Source organism: Pristiophorus japonicus, chromosome 14 (assembly GCF_044704955.1).
Source record: "Pristiophorus japonicus isolate sPriJap1 chromosome 14, sPriJap1.hap1, whole genome shotgun sequence".
Lineage (NCBI taxonomy): Eukaryota > Metazoa > Chordata > Chondrichthyes > Pristiophoridae > Pristiophorus > Pristiophorus japonicus.
This window is the reverse complement of record NC_091990.1, coordinates 175,518,741-175,537,857: the sequence shown is the minus strand read 5'-3', so window position 1 is coordinate 175,537,857 and position 19,117 is coordinate 175,518,741. Positions and strand designations below refer to the sequence as shown.

Here is a 19,117-nt window from a genome sequence, read left to right as displayed (position 1 = left end):
TTGTTTTTGTAATCTATGCCTCTAATTTTAAAGCCAATAATCCCACTTTTTTTTTTAAGAGCCTTATAAGCATGCCCTGTCACCTTAAAGATTAGTGTATGTGATCCCCCAGGTACCTCCATCCACTTTAAAAGTGTCCCAGTTAGTTTATATTGCCTCCCCTCATTCTTCCTCCCAAAATGCATCATTTTGTACTTTTCTGTCTTAAATTTCATCGGCCCATTCCCAATGTTCCCCTGGTTTGCTACTGTCCTAATGATGTTACATACCCTTTGTTCCTGTGTCACCATCTTTATCAATCGTTCACATTCAACACACCCAGCTTTTTCCATGCTTAGTTGTTAGTACTTATCTTAAAAAGTAAGTTACATATTAAAAAGAATTAGCAAAAATCTGACAGTGAATTCATGTAACAAACTGAATTCATGTGATCCTGACTAAAGGTATCTCAATGCATTTGTCGCCATCTTCTCCTTCACTGCCAACCATTAATTAACAAATACGTTACAAGCATTGTGAAGGATTTAATTTTTTTTATGCTAGGTTTCTCCAGAAATGTTTTGTGAGCTCTGGATTCGTGACTCGTTATTTGTGAACAATCATTGTTCTGCTTTGGCTGCATATGTGGCTCTCTGCAACAAGTTCAGTGTTTGCCTCGAGTGGAGGAAGCCGGACTATTGCTGTAAGTAGCACAGTTTAAATAAACCGATACAAGATTGCTGCATGACCAGTGCAACGCACCTAGCTGAGAGTAAAGTTCTCTCTACTCTGCTAAAATAATGGGCCAGCAATTGTTACAATGGCGGATCTCGCAGCGAGCAATGTTAATTGGACTTTTGAACCTCAACCTTCAGGTCGTACTATATTTCTGCCGCAAATTGCTGGAAAAGCAAATTGATAACGGCGCCATGATATCAATGTCTCATCTGGGACCTCATGAATGTCATGCCCAATGGTCTTGTTAGAGGCAGGAAGAATGTTCCCGTTGCTGGGGAGTTCCAGAACCAGGGGTCACAGTCTAAGAATAAGGGGTAAGCCATTTAGGACTGAGATGAGGAGAAACTTCTTCACTCAGAGAGTGGTTAACCTGTGGAATTCTCTACCACAGAAAGTTGTTGAGGCCAGTTTGTTAGATATATTCAAAAGGGAGTTAGATATGGCCCTTACGGCCAAAGGCATTAAGGGGTATGGAGAGAAAGCAGGAAAGGGGTACTGAGGTTGAATGATCAGCATGATCTTATTGAATGGTGGTGCAGGCTCGAAGGGCCGAATGGCCTACTCCTGCACCTATTTTCTATGTTTTTATGTTTCTATCTAATTAATCATTGAATGAAAAGGATAGAGAAAGTAACAGAGCAAACACTGGAGAAGGAAATGGGGTGAATAGTCAAATTAGATACAGAAAGAGAAATAAAGAGTGAAAGAGAATGGGTAGAGAGAGAGAGAGGAAAGAGACAGAAAGGAAAAGTAAGATTTTTAAAAACAAGCAGAAGAATAGGACATTGTAACCCAGTTATGTTTGGGAATTATTATATTGGTCCTTGAGAAGTTGAGTGAAAGGCAGGTGTGTGAAAGGTACAAACATTCTTGGCCCATGAAGTATAGAACCAGCAGCTCTGTCCATAAGAACCAGGGGACATAGTCTAAGGATAAGGGGTAGGCCATTTAGGACTGAGATGAGGAGAAACTTCTTCACTCAGAGAGTTGTTAACTTGTGGAATTCCCTGCCGCAGAGAGTTGTTGATGCCAGTTCATTGGATATATTCCAGAGGGAGTTAGATGTGGCCCTTACGGCTAAAGGGATCAAGGGATATGGAGAGAAAGCAGGAAAGGGGTACTGAGGTGAATGATCAGCCAGGATCTTATTGAATGGTGGTGCAGGCTCGAAGGGCCGAATGGCCTACTCCTGCACCAATTTTCTATGTTTCTATCAGGAACAGAGGAACTGATTTCGTAGGAACATAGGAATTGCTATATGGAAAAAGACCACAGTCCATTTAGTTCTTCTTCTACAATCCTGGTAATCGCATGATACAATGATAATGGAGTTTTTGACTAATCATAGAAATCAATCTCGATCAATTAGTCTACAACAGACCCAGAAATGACAGAAGGAAAGCCCCAGTAGGGGAGAGCTTTATGGCCAGCGGTCCTAAGTCACCTTGTTGCTCTCGAGCATGCTGCACTTACCGGGGCCAAAATTCAGGCTCCCGGGGAAGGACCGTTACCGCAGGTTTTCGGCAGCCATTCGGCAAAATCGATTGGCCACCTCGTTCCGGTTGATTGGCACTGCAATTCGCCAACTTCCGCCGTGGTATGGGGCTTGCGGCCGTACTGATGTCATCAGGGTGCACGCAGCGGCTACGCAGCCACGCCACCCAAATTCACCTTCAAAAACTGAGCTTTTGGTTGGAGAGTGCCCCCGCCAGCTTTTTGGGTCGGTACACTTTGCCGTACTACTTGACACCGCCGGAGGAGGAGAAAGGAAGATTGCCCCGATCAGATATTTTTGGTCACAATTTTCTCTGTTGCTTTGTGTGCATTTGATTAACCTGCAGAGTTGTGTTCATCGCTTTTGGGTGAGTTTTGAAGACTTTTAGCTCTCACCAATTAATGGAGGCCTGTAGGCCTCATTCTGTGCACCACAGAGGCCTGATTGTCAGGGTCCAGCTTGCACACAGATCATCATCATCATAGGCAATCCCTCGAAATTGAGGAAGTCTTGCTTCCGCTCCAAAAATGAGTTCTCAAGTGGCTGTACAGTCCAATACGGGAATTACAGTCTCAGTAACAGTTGGGGCAGATAGTGGTTGAAGGAAAGGGTGGGTGGGGAGCCTGGTTTGCCACACGCTCCCTCCACTGCCTGCGCTTGGTTTCTGCACGCTCTCGGCGACGAGACTCAAGGTGCTCAGTGCCCTCCTGGATGCTCTTTCTCCACTTTGGGCAGTCTTGGGCCAGGGATTCCCAGGTGTCGGTGGGGATGTTACACTTTATCAAGGAGGCTTTGAGGGTGTCCTTGAAGCGTTTCCTCTGCCCACCTGGGGCTCGCTTGCCGTGTAGGAGTTCCGAGTAGAGCACTTGCTAAGGGAGTCTCGTGTCGGGCATGTGGACGATGTGCACGCCTGAGCGAGAACACTGATGTTGGTGCGTCCATCCTCCCGGTGGATTTGCAGGATTTTGCGGAGGCAGCGCTGGTGGTACTTCTCCAGTGCTTTAAGGTGCCTGCTGTATATAGTCCATGTCTCTGAGCCATATAGGAGGGCAGGTATCACTATTAGCCTGTAGACCATAAGCTTGGTGCCAGATTTGAGGTCCTGGTCTTCAAACACACTCTTCCTCAGACGGCTGAAGGCTGTGCTGGCACACTGGAGGTGGTGTTGGACCTCATCGTCGATGTCTGCCCTTGCTGATAGTAGACTCCCGAGGTATGGGAAATGGTCCATGATGTCCAAGGCTGAGCCGTGGAGTATGTTGACCGGGAGACAGTGCTGTGTGGTGGGGTCAGGTTGGTGGAGGACCTTTGTCTTATGGATGTTTAGCGTAAGGTCCATGCTTTTGTACACCTCACACAGAATGGGCTCAGTGTTGGCAGGGCAACGTCTTGTCCACCTTGTCAGACACAGGGCGGCACGCAGGAAAAGGCGGCACCGCCAACAATGTGTAAAGAGGCAGCGGGCAAGGGAAGCAGCAGCCATGGCTGCCCAGCATCCAGAAGGGCCTGCAGATGGGCGCAGACCTCCGTGTAGAGAGGGTGGCCAGGAGGGAGATGGCGTGAGAAGGAGGATCAGGTATGCTGACTCCCCCCCCGCCCCCCACCCCACCACATACTGGGCCAGAAGTCTTGCCAGCAACAACCTACAGAGGCCCCCGAACTTAAGGAGGAACAGGGGGAAGACCATCAGCCAGCTGCCATGGGAGGTGCCTAGCACAGACCTGGGGGAAGGAGGTCCCAGCGTCAACGGGCCTACCAACATCAGTTCTCCTTCCTGGAGCTCAGTGACGAGCAATGCTTGCGAAGGCTCAGATTTAGAAAGGACGTACTGAGGGAGCTCTGCATTATCTTGAGCCAAGATCTGGAACTTCACACAAGGCTCAGGACCGCTCTGACCGTTGAGACCAAGGTCACCATAACTCTGAACTTTTATGCTACGGGGTCTTTCCAGTCTGCGTCAGTAGACATATCCAACATCTCACAATTCTCTGCCCATCGCTCCATCCAGCAGGTCACCGATGCTCTGTATAGGAGAAGAGTGCACTATATCTCCTCCCCGATGACCAGGGAGAAGCAGATGGAGCGGCAGGCCGGATTTGTCCAAATTGCAAGGTTCCCCAGGGTGCAGGATGCCATCGACTGCACACACATTGGCCTAAGGGCGCCACAACACCATCCCGAGATCTTTATCGACCGGAAGGGGTTCCACTCCCTCAATGTACAGCTGGTGTGTGACCACCAGCGTAGGATCCTGGCAGTTGATACGAGGTACCCAGGCAGCAGCTATGATTCATTCATCCTACGCTAGACCAGTGTGCCCGCCTTCACCAGCCCAAATCAGGATTGTGGATGGCTGCTTGGTGACGAGGGATATCCCCTGTCCACTTGGCTGCTCACTCCTCTGCGGAACCCCAAGACAGCGGCAGAGCATGTATACAATGATGCTCATTCTGGCACCAGTTGCATCATCGAGCAGTGCATCAGGATCCTCAAGCAGAGGTTCCGGTGCCTGGACTATTCTGGGGGCACCTTGCAGTAACCTCCTGAACGGGTCTCCTTATTCATGGTGGTCTGCTGCATGCTGTACAACCTGGCCCTCATGAGGGGCCAGCCGCTGGAGATCGAGCCAGCAGTACCACCTGATGAGGAGGAGGCGCAGGAGGAAGAGGAGGAGGAGGAAGTGCAGGAGGAGGAGGTGCAGGAGGAGGAGGAGGATCCCTGTCACCACCCAGCCAGGAGGCGTCGTCGCCATCCCAACCCTGCAAGGGAGGTGCAGACATGACTCATTGCTGCTCGATTCACATAAGCTCATCCATGCACGAACATTCAGCTCCCACTTTCCATGGCCATCCCAATGCGTGCCTTCACACAGAATTGCCCACTCTCAAACGAAACACCTGCCCAGATATATGTGCAAAAAATAAAGATTTATGACATTATGCAAATCAGTGCAAAAAGACAACAGAACAAAAAATAGTGCCAGAAACAAACACAAAAACATAATTTGTTATCCTTGTGCATCTCCTTATAACACCTCTTTCCCATGCCTATCCTACTACTATGCCTAAGTATCTCCTGTGCCTTGTGGGTCTGTGAAGGCTGGTGTGGTTGTTATGTCGGAGCTACAGATGTCCTTGTTGGATGCCCTCGACCACCTTTGGGCCTGGAAGGGATGGGTGCAGACTGGCCAGCACCCTCCTGGGAGGGTTCAGTCTGGCTTGGCTCGGGTGAGGCATGCGTGGAGGCAGTGTCAGAGTGGCAGGTCTGGGGCCAGGAATGTTGTGATCCTGAGAGAGCACATCATCAGGATCCTGGCCCAAGGAGCCTGTGTCACTCACCGGGGGCGGTACACTACCACCAGCACCAAGCTGGGGGAGGTCAGATCGGCGCTGTGGCACAACCCACCAGAAGGACCCCCGTGGCCCGTGGTGAACCCAGCCGCAAATGCAACACTGAGGTGTCGGGTGGCATCGAGCTTGAGACTGCATGAGAGCAGCCGGAGTCACAAAGCCAGCAGACATGGCATCATGTGTGATGCTCCATGGTAGCAGTTGCCCAGAGTGCATAAGAGCATTCTGAGTTTCCAGGACCACGGCCATCCTCTCCAATCCAGCACCGATGCACTTGTTCCCTCGCACCTGTGCTGAAATGGCAGCTGCCACATCACCTGCAGGTTGCGGCATCACAGCTGGATCCACACGGTCACTCTGGGAGACCACCATCGCCTGCACACTGGCAATAACGGGCTCCATGTTGTGCGCAGAGCTGTCGACTATGCGGAAGGCAGACTCCTCCGTGCTCCTCACCACTTCCGACAGCTTCTCTGTCACCCTTGTCAGTGGCCCCAATATCTGCGAGTGCATGGCCTCCACCCTTCTCTAGTAAGCCGCAACATCGATGGCATCATCTGAGTCCTCGTCGGCAGAACTCCGGTGCGGACTCGCTCCCCCCCGAAGAGGTGGCACATGAGGTTGCCTAGCACCGTCACCATGCCCCAGCCCGTTAGGTCCTGGTGCAGCACCTAGTGCATACCCCTGTACTACATCAACTATCTCAGACCGTGCACTCCCAGTATCTGAGCTGGCGCGTGTGGGTGGAAGCAGTGATGCGTTGGTGCTATCAGTGTCCTCCTCTTCCTCTTCAGTCACATCCCCAAATGTTGGAGTGCTCTCCATGTCACCAGGGCTTGACCCTTCAATGTCGTCACTGCTGCGACTTGAGATTCTGCTGTGATGTGGAGAAGGGTCTCATGCAGGCCTCCAGCTGGTGTGTGAGGTCTCTCCTCACTTCCCACTGTGCTGCCACGCGGTCTCTCATCTGCAAGCATAAATGGGAGAAGGGCTGCTGTGAGGGGGCAATTAGCAGACTTCCAGAAGGACAGGAACAGTAGGCGCTGGCGCATTCAAGGAGAGAGCGCATTAAAAGAGGACCTTCACTTACCCACATTGGTGTCAGCAGCTGGACCACAGGGAAGGCGCCATGTCTACCCATGAGTGCCTTAACCCTCTCCTGCAAGGGTGTGAGGATCTGGATGTCTGCCTCACCACCACCGGTCCTCCTTTGCTCTATTCTATTTGTCATGTGTGTAACCACAATGTAACACCACTGTATTCCTGTAGACACTCAACCTAGATGCACACCTTGACCACGAGGGGTGAACTTGTGGGAGACACTCCTTACCTGATCTCACAGGTATAAAAAGGGAGGTCCCACGCAGGGTCATCGTCTTTGGAGTCCTGTGAATAAAGAATTAAGGTCACAGAGTGACCTTGTCCCCAGAATGTGCCTCGTGTGGTTTCACACTGTAGAGTAAGGACTTTACACTATTGTGAGCCAGTTTGGCCTCTCAACCAAAGAATGGTTGGTGAGTACCACTGTGATGTATCAGAAATTAGTGCGCAAGTGTTTGTCCCTGACATGCAGCTGTAAGTGGGAGATGAAAGGGAGCCTCCATTTCAAGAACACACACAGAGATATAAAGGCGTCAACAATGAACTGCTGCTTCAGTGACTAAACAGTGAGGATGGGAAATAAGAGAATGCTGAAGGAGAGGCTCGCAGATGCAAGGTCAGCAGTTGGTGGAACAGGTACTCACTTTTACACGATGGATGATATCATTCAAGTGTTTTGTGCACTGCATTGGAGTCCTGTTATGAATGGAGATGCCTGAAACCTGCCCTGCAATCTCCCTCCATGCATTGCTCAAGACCTCACGAGTGGGTCTCCTTACGTTGGAATAAATCAGTCTCCTCCTGCCCTCGACACCCTACAAGAGGGTCTCCAGCTCAGCGTCAGTAAAGCGGTTTGCCCTCCTTGGTCTACTAGCACCAGTCATTCCTGCAACTCAACTCTTTCCCTCCTCGGGGCCTAGCTCCAAACCTGGGCCTGTAAGAAGGCCAGGGAGCAACTGACTCGTTATCTCCACATTAGCAAAATGCTGAATTTCTCCATGGTGAACTCGCTTCAATCAAGATACCCACACCGTTGTAAACTGGCGTTTGCAGCCGCTCCTTAGCGCAGGACGCCATTTTTTTTTGCTGAATTTGGATCGAGGGCCCACCACAAAAATGTTGCCGGTGATGGCTCCAAAAAGTCGTGAGGTGCGCCAGCTTTCTTGTGGACCTAAATTTCGACCCAGCATGTCTTGTCTCAAATTACTCATACTGTATCCCAAAATCATTTTCAGAAATAAATCTTTTTAATTTGTATGTCTCAGTGTGAAAACTGCCTTGCATCCTGAAAATTATTGACGTCCGATACTAATGTGTGGATGGTCGGACTGGCACAAAAGTACTGCCGACAGATTAAAAAGTTTAAACAACCTATAGGAACAATTCACTACCTGCTGGAGTGAGACTCCACAGTTTCATTGTTCCCTTTCTGGGCCTGCAAGGTTGAGTGTCATGTCAGGATCCCAAATGACATCATTAACATGGTCCTTACAACATGAATTACCAGTGGTCTAAATGGCTGTGGCAAGATTAATTGGCATTAATGGCATAACTCCAGCAATAGTTTCATTTTTTGCAAGGCTCTCGGCGTGGCAACACAAATCACCTAGCACTTTTTGGTGAATGGAACTCGTGACGTATCTCTTCTACGCCACAAATTGCTGCATTTTATACAAACTGTTCATACAAATGGTATTCATTTGCCATTATTTTTCCAGCAATTTCTGGACCATTATATCCAAATTCAGCTTCCGAAGAGCGCTACTTCATGCAATCTATAGCAAGGGTGAAATTACCAATAAGTGAAAACTATGGATAGTATCTTACTGTGCATCGAAGCACTGACCACACTTGATCAGCTCCGCTGGGCAGGCCACATTGTCCACATGCCAGACATGAGACTCCCAAAGCAAGTGCTCTACTCGGAACTCCTTCACGGCACACGAGCCAAAGGTGGGCAGAGGAAACATTACAAGAACACCCTCAAAGCCTCCCTGATAAAGTGCGACATCCCCACTGACACCTGGGAGTCCCTGGCCAAAGACCGCCCTACGTGGAGGAAGTGCATCTGGGAGGGCTCTGAGCACCTCGAGTCTCGTCGCCGAGAGCATGCAGAAACCAAGTGCAGGCAGCGGAGAGAGCGTGTTGCAAACCTGTCCCACACATCCCTTCCCTCAACGACTATCTGTCCCACCTGTGACAGGGACTGTGGCTCTCGTATTGGAATGTTCAGCCACCCAAGGACTCATTTTTAGAGTGGAAGCAAGTCTTCCTCGATTCCGAGGGACTGCCAATGATGATGGTGGTGATTGGGGAATTTTCACACAATAAAGCGGGTGGGTTGAAGGCAAAGTGGGGGTGGGTGGGAGGTTGTGAACGTTGTAAAAATCTAAAACCTGACCCTAACCCAACCACTTTCACCTTTTACTGAGGCAGCACAGGAGAAGCAAATTTGGATTCTCACCTTATTGGTTTGCTCAGGAACTTGGCAACGATCCTAGTATTATGTCTGTGATGTACTTATGAATGACTCCGCGAGGCAATGTGTTGTACTCAAACTGTAGTGACCTCGGTCCTTTATTCCAAACTCCAGAGTGAGGCACAAGCATGATGTGCAGCCTTTTATACTGGGCCCTGCCACCAGGGCAGGATCCCCCGGTCTCCACCAGTTGCACCCTCTAGTGGTGCCAGCATGTATATACACAGTGTAAACCTTATTGATAGTACATCAGGTAAACAAGTCTCCATCTTATGCAACCACGCATTGACTACACAGAGAGTATATCCATAGTCTGCATATACAACACCTAGAGTAAAAAGATCGTGGACCAAAAATTGCGGTGGCTTAGCTATGGATGACATCACCGAACCCCGAAAATAATACGAACTTAGCTTGTGCAAGGCTCCACAAGTAGACTTGCTGTTCAGCACTGCAGAGTTCTGCGCAGAGTATTACATCAGGAAGGCCAGGAGCGCAAGGTACAGATTATGCATAAGGGAAGACATGCCCACAAAATCTGTCAAAATTAAGCCACGCCCACAGAAAATTCTTAAGAACGTATGAACATAAGAATTAGGAGCAGGAGTGGGCCATTCGGCTCTTTGAGCCTGCTCCGCCATTTAACAAGATCATGGCTGATCTTCTACCTCAACTCCGCTTTCCTGCACTGTCCCCATATCCCTTGATTCCCTTAATATTCAAATATCTCTGTCTTGAATATATTCAAAGACTGCCTCCTCAGCCCTCTTCCATTGAAATTACTTTTCAGAGCTTGTAATTAAATTGGTACTTGGACTTATTTCAGATATCAGCATTCTGCTAAAATGATATAACAAAATACCAGTTTGGCATCCGCTTTCCACTTGAAGGTTAAAAAAGATAATTTAAGGACAATGGAAAGACTCTTGACCTTTTACCATTTACTAAAGTGAAATAAATCGTTTAGCAGTTCAACAGTTTCGATCACTTAGGAAGTGTATTAAACGTTGCATTATTTATATTTCATACTAAGAAACATGTTAATTTTCTTATTTGCACTAAGGAGCATTGTAGTGTGTTGTAGAGTGTTTTTGCTAGCCCAAAGCATTACCTGCATTGTACTTCATACATCCTGGCTTTTTAAATTAAGGATGTGTTTGGTGTATTTTATGTAATTCAGGTACGTTTTTTTATTCTTTTGAGGCTAGTATTTAATATCCTGTCTAAGGTCAATTAGTGAGAAAAGATGTAACTATAACTTTTTGACGGATTGCGATTCAACAGCACTGAAATCAAAATCCATTTGATTTACTATACACCATGCATGTAGCACCCCAACTGTGAGCAGCTTTAAATGTATTATATAAAATAATTAAATAGAAAAATGGTTTTATGTCATACATTTGGAAGAAGTTTAAATTATCTGTGCCAAATGCCCAGTTCTTGATCATACATTCACAGACGCATTATGAAATTGGTGGAGAGACCACATAGACCCTATCCTCTCCGCTGCAAAAAAAACCCTTTACTTCTTAGGATATGTTAAGTGGTATGTGTTCAGTCCAAGTAGTTTGTTTCTGTGGGTGGTTTTCTGGCAACAGTAACATTTCAATTTAATTTAAACTTACTGAACAATTTGCATATTTTGCATATTTTAGGGTAAAAGGTATATTGCTTACAACTACAGGTCGAACTTCCCTCGGCACCTGGCCTGTGCCGAATAAGGGATTTTGCCGGATAAAGGGAGGTCAGCCCGAGGAGGGGAGGAGGTCGGTGTCCCCCAGCGGGCCAAGTATTGGCGTGGCCTCAGCGGGCTGAGTGTCGGTGGGCCCCCAGCGGGCCGAGTGTCGGTGGGCCCCCAGCGGGCCGAGTGTCGGTGGGCCCCCAGCGGGCCGAGTGTCGGTGGGCTCCCAGTGGGCCGAGTGTCGGTGGGCCCCCAGTGGGCCGAGTGTCAGTGGGCCCCCAGTGGGCCGAGTGTCAGTGGGCCCCCAGCGGGCCGAGTGTCGGTGGGCCCCCAGTGGGCCGAGTGTCGGTGTCCCCCAGCGGGCCGAGTGTCGGTGGGCCCCCAGTGGGCCGAGTGTCGGTGGGCCCCCAGTGGGCCGAGTGTCAGTGGGCCCCCAGTGGGCCGAGTGTCGGTGGGCCCCCAGCGGGCCGAGTGTCGGTGTCCCCCAGCGGGCCGAGTGTCGGTGGGCCCCCAGCGGGCCGAGTGTCAGTGGGCCCCCAGCGGGCCGAGTGTCGGTGGGCCCCCAGCGGGCCGAGTGTCGGTGGGCCCCCAGCGGGCCGAGTGTCGGTGGGCTCCCAGCGGGCCGAGTGTCGGCAGGTCCCAGTGGGCCGAGTGTCGGTGGGCCCCCAGCGGGCCGAGTGTCGGTGGGCTCCCAGCGGGCCGAATGTCGGCAGGTCCCAGTGGGCCGAGTGTCGGTGGGCCCCCAGTGGGCCGAGTGTCGGTGGGCCCCCAGCGGGCCGAGTGTCGGTGGGCCCCCAGCGGGCCGAGTGTCGGTGGGCCCCCAGTGGGCCGAGTGTCGGTGGGCCCCCAGTGGGCCGAGTGTCGGTGTCCCCCAGCGGGCCGAGTGTCGGTGGGCCCCCAGTGGGCCGAGTGTCGGTGGGCCCCCAGTGGGCCGAGTGTCAGTGGGCCCCCAGCGGGCCGAGTGTCGGTGGGCCCCCAGCGGGCCGAGTGTCGGTGTCCCCCAGCGGGCCGAGTGTCGGTGGGCCCCCAGCGGGCCGAGTGTCAGTGGGCCCCCAGCGGGCCGAGTGTCGGTGGGCCCCCAGCGGGCCGAGTGTCGGTGGGCCCCCAGCGGGCCGAGTGTCGGTGGGCCCCCAGCGGGCCGAGTGTCGGTGGGCCCCCAGCGGGCCGAGTGTCGGTGGGCCCCCAGCGGGCCAAGTGTCGGCAGGTCCCAGCGGGCCGAGTGTCGGCAGGTCCCAGTGGGCCGAGTGTCGGTGGGCCCCCAGCAGGCTGAGTGTCGGTGGGCCCCCAGTGGGCCGAGTGTCGGTGGGCCCCCAGTGGGCCGAGTGTCGGTGGGCCCCCAGCGGGCCGAGTGTCGGTGGGCCCCCAGCGGGCCGAGTGTCGGTGGGCCCCCAGCGGGCCGAGTGTCGGTGGGCCCCCAGCGGGCCGAGTGTCGGTGAGCCCCCCAGCGGGCCGAGTGTCGGTGGGCCCCCAGCGGGCCGAATGTCGGTGGGCCCCCAGCGGGCTGAGTATCGGCGTGACCCCAGCGGGCCAAGTGTCGGTGAGCCCCCCAGCGGGCCGAGTGTCGGTGAGCCCCCCAGCGGGCCGAGTGTCGGTGAGCCCCCCAGCGGGCCGAGTGTCGGTGGGCCCCCAGCGGGCTGAGTATCGGCGTGACCCCAGCGGGCCGAGTGTCGGTGAGCCCCCAGCGGGCCGAGTGTCGGTGGGCCCCCAGCGGGCCGAGTATCGGTGAGCCCCCAGTGGGCCGAGTGTCGGTGGGCCCCCCAGTGGGCCGAGTGTCGGTGGGCCCCCAGCGGGCCGAGTATCGGTGAGCCCCCCAGCGGGCCGAGTGTCGGCAGGTCCCAGTGGGCCGAGTGTCGGTGGGCCCCCAGTGGGCCGAGTGTCGGTGGGCCCCCAGTGGGCCGAGTGTCGGTGGGCCCCAGTGGGCCGAGTGTCGGTGGGCCCCCAGTGGGCCGAGTGTCGGTGAGCCCCCAGTGGGCCGAGTGTCGGTGAGCCCCCAGTGGGCCGAGTGTCGGTGAGCTCCCAGCGGGCCGAGTGTCGGTGGGCCCCCAGCGGGCCGAGTGTCGGTGAGCCCCCCAGTGGGCCGAGTGACGGCAGGTCCCAGTGGGCCGAGTGTCGGCAGGTCCCAGTGGGCCGAGTATCGGTGGGCCCCCAGCGGGCCGAATGTCGGTGGGCTCCAAAGTCAAGGTGGAGATTGGCCACGTTCTGCGCATGCGCCCCAGGCCACCAGAATCATGCTGGACAAGGGGTGGTCCCGGATAAGGGAATCCCGGATAAGGGAGGCCCAACCTGTATATCCACTGCATGCTCTCAATGTTCAATACAAATGAGTTACTTTCACAGGGAAACAGGCTCCTGTGCCTGCTTTCACTAACAGTAACATTTTCGGATGTAATTGCTGCCCTGCTTCGCACCAGCAATGAGTATTTCCCCGTAGGTGTGGATCGTTTGTCAAGGTGTACCTTGACGGGCACATGTGGAAATCCCGAACTTGCAGTCAATTTCAAAGGCGGTATGACGGTGTACTTTCAGTGTACGCCATCATACCCACCACAAAATCTGACCCCTGTGTTCAACCTGCTTCACTATCTTTGTGGAATTGTAGCTTTTACATTGTGCAGGCACAAGAATATTAGTGCAGGGCAAAAAAAACACAAATCAAACTTTAACATTTATGGTTAATCTCAATCTTCATAGTAATTTGTTATTTATTTGAAATGTTCTGCACTCATTTTTGTAAAATATATAAGTCCTACCTCAGCCTAAATAAATTAAGCAATTAGAATTGTACTGAGTGATTTTTTCCTGCTTTTTCAGCCTTTGCATGTCCTGCTAACATGATATACCAGGCTTGTGTACTGACCTGTGAAGCAAAGACATGCCAGAACAGAATTTTCTTGCCATCTGAGGATTCAACCTGCTCCATTCTGAGTGAGGGATGTGTCTGCCCACAAGGAACCATCCTTCATCGTCTTGACTCCATCCTGTGCATACCCGAGGAGAAATGTGGTATGGCCGATTATCCACTCAATGTCTTGCCATGAGGAATTCAACACAAACTTTTTCCAATACTTTTTAAATGAAATATAATTTAATACATAATAACTTTGCATATTTGTAACACCAGGCATATTGGACTGTTCATGCCTCGGGCAGTACTAGTTGTCCTTTTGTTTGCTAACCTGTCAAATATTTTACTGCATGGACAATTAACTTATTGCTAAAGGACGGTAATTCCATGTGTATTTTTATTTTTAAGCTTGCACTGATAGCTGGGGGCTACCCCATGCTGCTGGTGAGACATGGAATGCCTCATTGGATGGATGCTGTATGTACCAGTGTCTGGAGAATGGGACTATTCTTACCGTTGACCACAACTGCTCTGCTGTTCCTGAACCAATCTGTCGCCGTTCTGGGGAAGTAGTGGTTAGTCTAGCTAGCGATAGGAGATGCTGCCCTAACAAAATATGTGGTAAGTGTTAAATTCTGTCAGCAGATGACTAATCCTCCATGTCTCAACAATATTAGCTCTACGTAAAGATAATTTACACTGAAGCTGCACTTAAGATGTTCAGAGAATATTATAAATCCTGAAAGTAAAACCTGAGTCACTTGAAGTTATCCGAACCCAAGGCCACCCTCATGCCTCGTTTCCGATGTGCCATTAGAATTCTGGGCCCTGGGGATTGAACCCAAGATCACTCTCCAGACACTCAATGAATCTATCGCGTGAGTAGTAGGAAGGTCTTTAGGGCCCAGAATTCTAATCGCACATTAGAAACGAGGCGGATTAGAACTTCCACCTACCTTGAGATAGCAGCACTGACCTCACCATAAGTTGCGATGTAAGCCACTTTACTGATGCAAAGGCATCCAGGCTGTCTAAATACTGCCTGCAACACCTCAGATATGCTGGGGAGGAGAAGAATAAGTGAGGCAGGATTTAGGCACATGGGCCATGATTGTAAAGAACAGAAGATGGCCAGAAGGGAGAAGTGAGGGAGCAGTAAGGATGGGTGCTGAGAAATATCTGGAGGAGTCTCTGGATTTGAAGTAGATCAATGAATATGAAAATCGGGCTGTTTTGATAATGTCAGCCAACACGCAATGCCAGTTTTACACCCGGGTTGCAAGTTGAAAATATACCCTTATATTTCTTAAGAGCTGTTATAAAGGAATCTTTGCTTTTAGTCAATTAATACAAAGTGTGACATATTGGAAAAAAGGAATATATATTTCAGAGTCCCTCATTTTCTTTTTAATGAGTCAAGAGATTTGTTACCTTTAAGAAGCCTTTAAGGCTCAGTGATGCATTTAGGTCAATGTAACAATCATCATCATAGGTAGTCTCTCGAAACGAGGATGACTTGCTCCCACGCCGAAAAGGGATGAGTTCACAGGTGTTTCAATGAAGGACCTAATGCCCCGTTCCCGAACCACATCCTGAAGGGTGGAAGATGCCTGTGCGTGGATTTTTTTAACGTGTGGCGACCGTTGCTCACCAGCCACCACACGGGCTTGACAGAGCTAGGTCTTGGTCTGGTGGCAAGGATTAACCAGGACGACTGGAGACCAGCTCTGCTGCACGGACCTAGTGCACACACATATCGCAGTGTGGGCTGGTCCGTGCTGCCCCTGGGCCCTCGCCTCTTCTGGGCCCCGAGCTCTCGCCTCTCCTGGGCCCCGATTACATCCCTCTACGAACGCTTGCCGCTCCTTCGCCTCGACCTCGCCGCTCCTGCTGTACCTGCCCGCACTGCAGTCAGCCGTCGCCCTCCTGCAGCAGCACGCGCTGCTCCCTGCAGTGGCATGCTGCCCCCTCTAATGGCCCCAGCCTGATGATGGTCTTGCATCACAATGTACCATGCACTAATAGGACTGCCATTCTATTCTACTTTCAGCTTGCAATCAAACAGTCTGTGAGAGTTTTGCTCCTCATTGTGCATATGGAGAAAGGCTCATTACCCATTACAAACCAGACTTCTGCTGTCCTGATTACTTTTGTGGTAAGTGCATGAGTTAATACATAAAATATTGGTGCAATCCCATGTAGAATGATCTAGTCTGCAGTTACAGTAAGCGTGATGGAAATTTCCTTGGATTTTTCATTCATTTACAGCCTTGTTTTTATAACATAATGGGGGAAGAATGGCTTTGTTGTGACAGCACAAACATCATTTTTAAACTAATATAAAAAGAAAGACGTGGATTTATATAGCACCTTTCACGACCACCAGACATCTCAAAGCGTTTTCCAGCCAATTAAGTACGGTTGGGAGTATAATCACTGTTGTAATGTGGGAAACGTGGCAGCCAATTTGCACACAAGCAAGCTCCCACAAACAGCAATGTGATAATGACCAGATAATCTGTTTTTTTGTAATGTTGATTGAGGGATATGTATTGGCCAGGACACCGGGGATAACTCCCTTTCTCTTCAAAATAGAATGCCATGGAATCTTTTACATCCACTTGAGAGCAGACGGGGCCTCGGTTTAACGTCTCATCCGAAAGACAGCAGCTCCGACAGTGCATGGCTCCCTCAGCATTTCATGCAGTGTCAGCCTAGATTTTTTTTGTGCTCAAAAGTCCCTGGAATGGGACTTGAATCCACAACCTTCTGACTCAAAGGCGAGAGTGCTGCCCACTGAGCCACGGCTGACACTATAATTAGGGGATACGGTTGCATTGTGTTTATGTTACTGGACTAGTAATCCAGAAACCTGTACTAATGATCCAGAGCCATGAGTTCAAAATCCCGCTACGGCAGCTGGGGAATTTAAATTCAATTAAATAAATCTGGAATAAAAAGCTACTATCAGTAATAATGACCATGAAACTACCAGATTGCCGTAAAAACCAATCTAGTTCATTAATGTCCTTTTAGGGAAGGAAATCTGCCGCCCTTACCGATATGGCCTATATGTGACTCCAGACCTACAGCAATGTGGTTGACTCTTAACTGCCTTCTGTGGTTCATGAAGGTAGCTCACCTTCTCAAACAAGTGCAGTTAGGGATGGGCAATAAATGCTGGCCTTGTCAGCAATGCCCACATCCCATGAACAAATAAAAATAAATAATATCATTACACATAGTGACTTGAGCAATTCTAGCCCATTGCTGTTCCTAATAAATGACCAGGAAACTCAATTGTCAAGGTAAAGACGGGAAAAGACAAAACAAACTTTTCAGAATAAAGTTGCAAATTATTCTTAATGTCTGCAATTCATAATCATACAATTCTCTGTAGCAATGATGCATCTTTGCACCTGTAGTTCCTCAAATTCCAGTGTGCCATCAGAAGGGATGCAGAATAGATATCTAGGTGGTTCCACACAGTGATGGTGAGAATTACAAAGATGACAAGTCACCCCAAGGCATCTCCAAACAGCTGGTGAAAGTGTGTTTTTGAGAAAGGCCTGTAAGCTAAGCTGAACAGTGTTTGGGTTAGGGAGATGTACGAGGGGTAAAAAATAAAATACAAATAAATAATTTAGAATTTTTTAATTTCAAGTGCATATATGGTCTATGCTTTCAAAGTAATTAACCATGGCAAAACAAGCTTTAAAACTTAAGACCTGCGACCTACTTAGTACCTCATTTGACAGAGTCTTCATTTCCTACAGAATGTGATCCAGGAAAGTGCGAGTCTGATATTCCAATTTGTCGAGAGGACCAAACTCTGATTGCTACCCGCACTGATGGCAGTTGTTGCTTAGCCTACATCTGTAGTAAGTTGCACAATGTACAAATTGATTTAAAATAATTTGTATTTGTTTAATTAGTGATCGTTTATTCCCATCAGTTTTAAGCCTTTTGGGATTGTGACTCATAATTGCCTAAATAAGTTTAATTTTGTCAGAAACCAAACTTGTTTTTTTAAATATTCGAGAACGGGCCACACAGAAATTCAAATTGGGACGAGTTAAAGGTTTACTTTGACAAGTTTTTTTCTATTGTTATTTTATTGATTTTCTTTCGTAGAGCTGTAAAGATAACATTGATATTTTTATGCTATTTTCTTTTAAGTTTTGTTGGAAGTTATGTAAAGAGGGAGAAAATAATAAAGCACTACCCACTAAAAATTAAGCTTGCAGTTATGAAGGTATTCCCAAAAATCTTAAATGAATTGCTGGTTACTAGGTTTATCTTCACACTGTGACATGACTGAGTTTCTTGATATCAGCAGAGTCATTCTTCACAGCAAGGCAGAGAAGGTCAAAGACAAGAGTCATCTAGGGCCCTGCCAGTCTGCCCTCAAAACTCAAAAAAACTCAATTCAATTTGATTCTCCATTGTTTGTCTGCTGAATTTTGAACGTTTGTAAATTTGGATAGAGCTGTTCCTGGCCTTTGGCTTTTTATGAATTCTCCTTCCACCATTGGCCCCGTGCTCTGGAATTCCATTCATAAACCCCTCTCCTCCTTTAAGACCCTCCTTAAAACCCACCTCTTTGAACAAGCTTTTGGTCACCCATTCTAATATCTCCTTCTGTGGCTTAGTGTCCATTTTTGTGTGATTAAGTCTCTGTGAAGCACCATGAGATGTATTTCTATGTAATGCTATGTAAATGCAAGGTGGTGTTCTGTGGTGTTGCCTCATTGGTGGATAAATCCTAAATTAAAATATCAAGCTGAGTTAGTTTTTGCAAGTTATATGCAAGTCAGTGGGATCAATGTATTTAAACTTCAAATGTGGCCCCTGAGGCTTCATGATATGAAACCATGGAGTCCACAAAGGCAAAATGCTTTGAAACTGTATGTTCACTTGTTGTGAAAGAAAACAGCTTAAGGGTTCATACCTAGCCTCATCTTACCAAGTTGACTTTTGAGAAGATTGAAGAAACACATATCATCATAGGCAGTCCCTCAGAGTCGAGGAAGACTTGCTTCCACTCTAAAAATGAGTCCTTAGGTGGCTGAACAGTCCAATACGAGAACCACAGTCCCTGTCACAGGAGGGACAGACAGTCGTTGAGGGAAGGGGTGGGTGGGACAGGTTTGCCGCATGCTCTTTCCGCTGCCTGCGCTTGATTTCTGCATGCTCTCGGCGATGAGACTCGAGGTGCTCAACGCCCTCTCGGATGCACTTCCTCCACTTAGGGCGGTCTTTGGCCAGGGACTCCCAGGTATCAGTGGGGATGTTGCACTTTATCAGGGAGGCTTTGAGGGAGGTTTTAAGGGCAGGTGTGAAAGACACAGGCTGTAAATTTCCCATCAAAAATGGGTAGGTTTGGAGTTTGGGGCCAGTTAAATTGTTAAAACTGGAATTCCTGACCTGACACCGCCTCCAACCC

At 49.5% G+C, this 19,117-nt stretch overlaps 1 protein-coding gene across 1 annotated transcript in view; it reads left to right on the top strand.

Annotated features, from left to right (window-relative positions):
• The window catches only part of otog (otogelin), a 350,354-nt gene that overhangs the window by 297,354 nt on the left and 33,883 nt on the right, over positions 1–19,117 (top strand). The window contains exons 39-43 of the mRNA XM_070898763.1: positions 544–682; positions 13,638–13,829; positions 14,080–14,292; positions 15,722–15,826; positions 17,448–17,552. Of these exons, the coding sequence (XP_070754864.1) occupies positions 544–682; positions 13,638–13,829; positions 14,080–14,292; positions 15,722–15,826; positions 17,448–17,552 (754 nt within the window). The remainder of the gene's footprint in view (positions 1–543; positions 683–13,637; positions 13,830–14,079; positions 14,293–15,721; positions 15,827–17,447; positions 17,553–19,117) is intronic.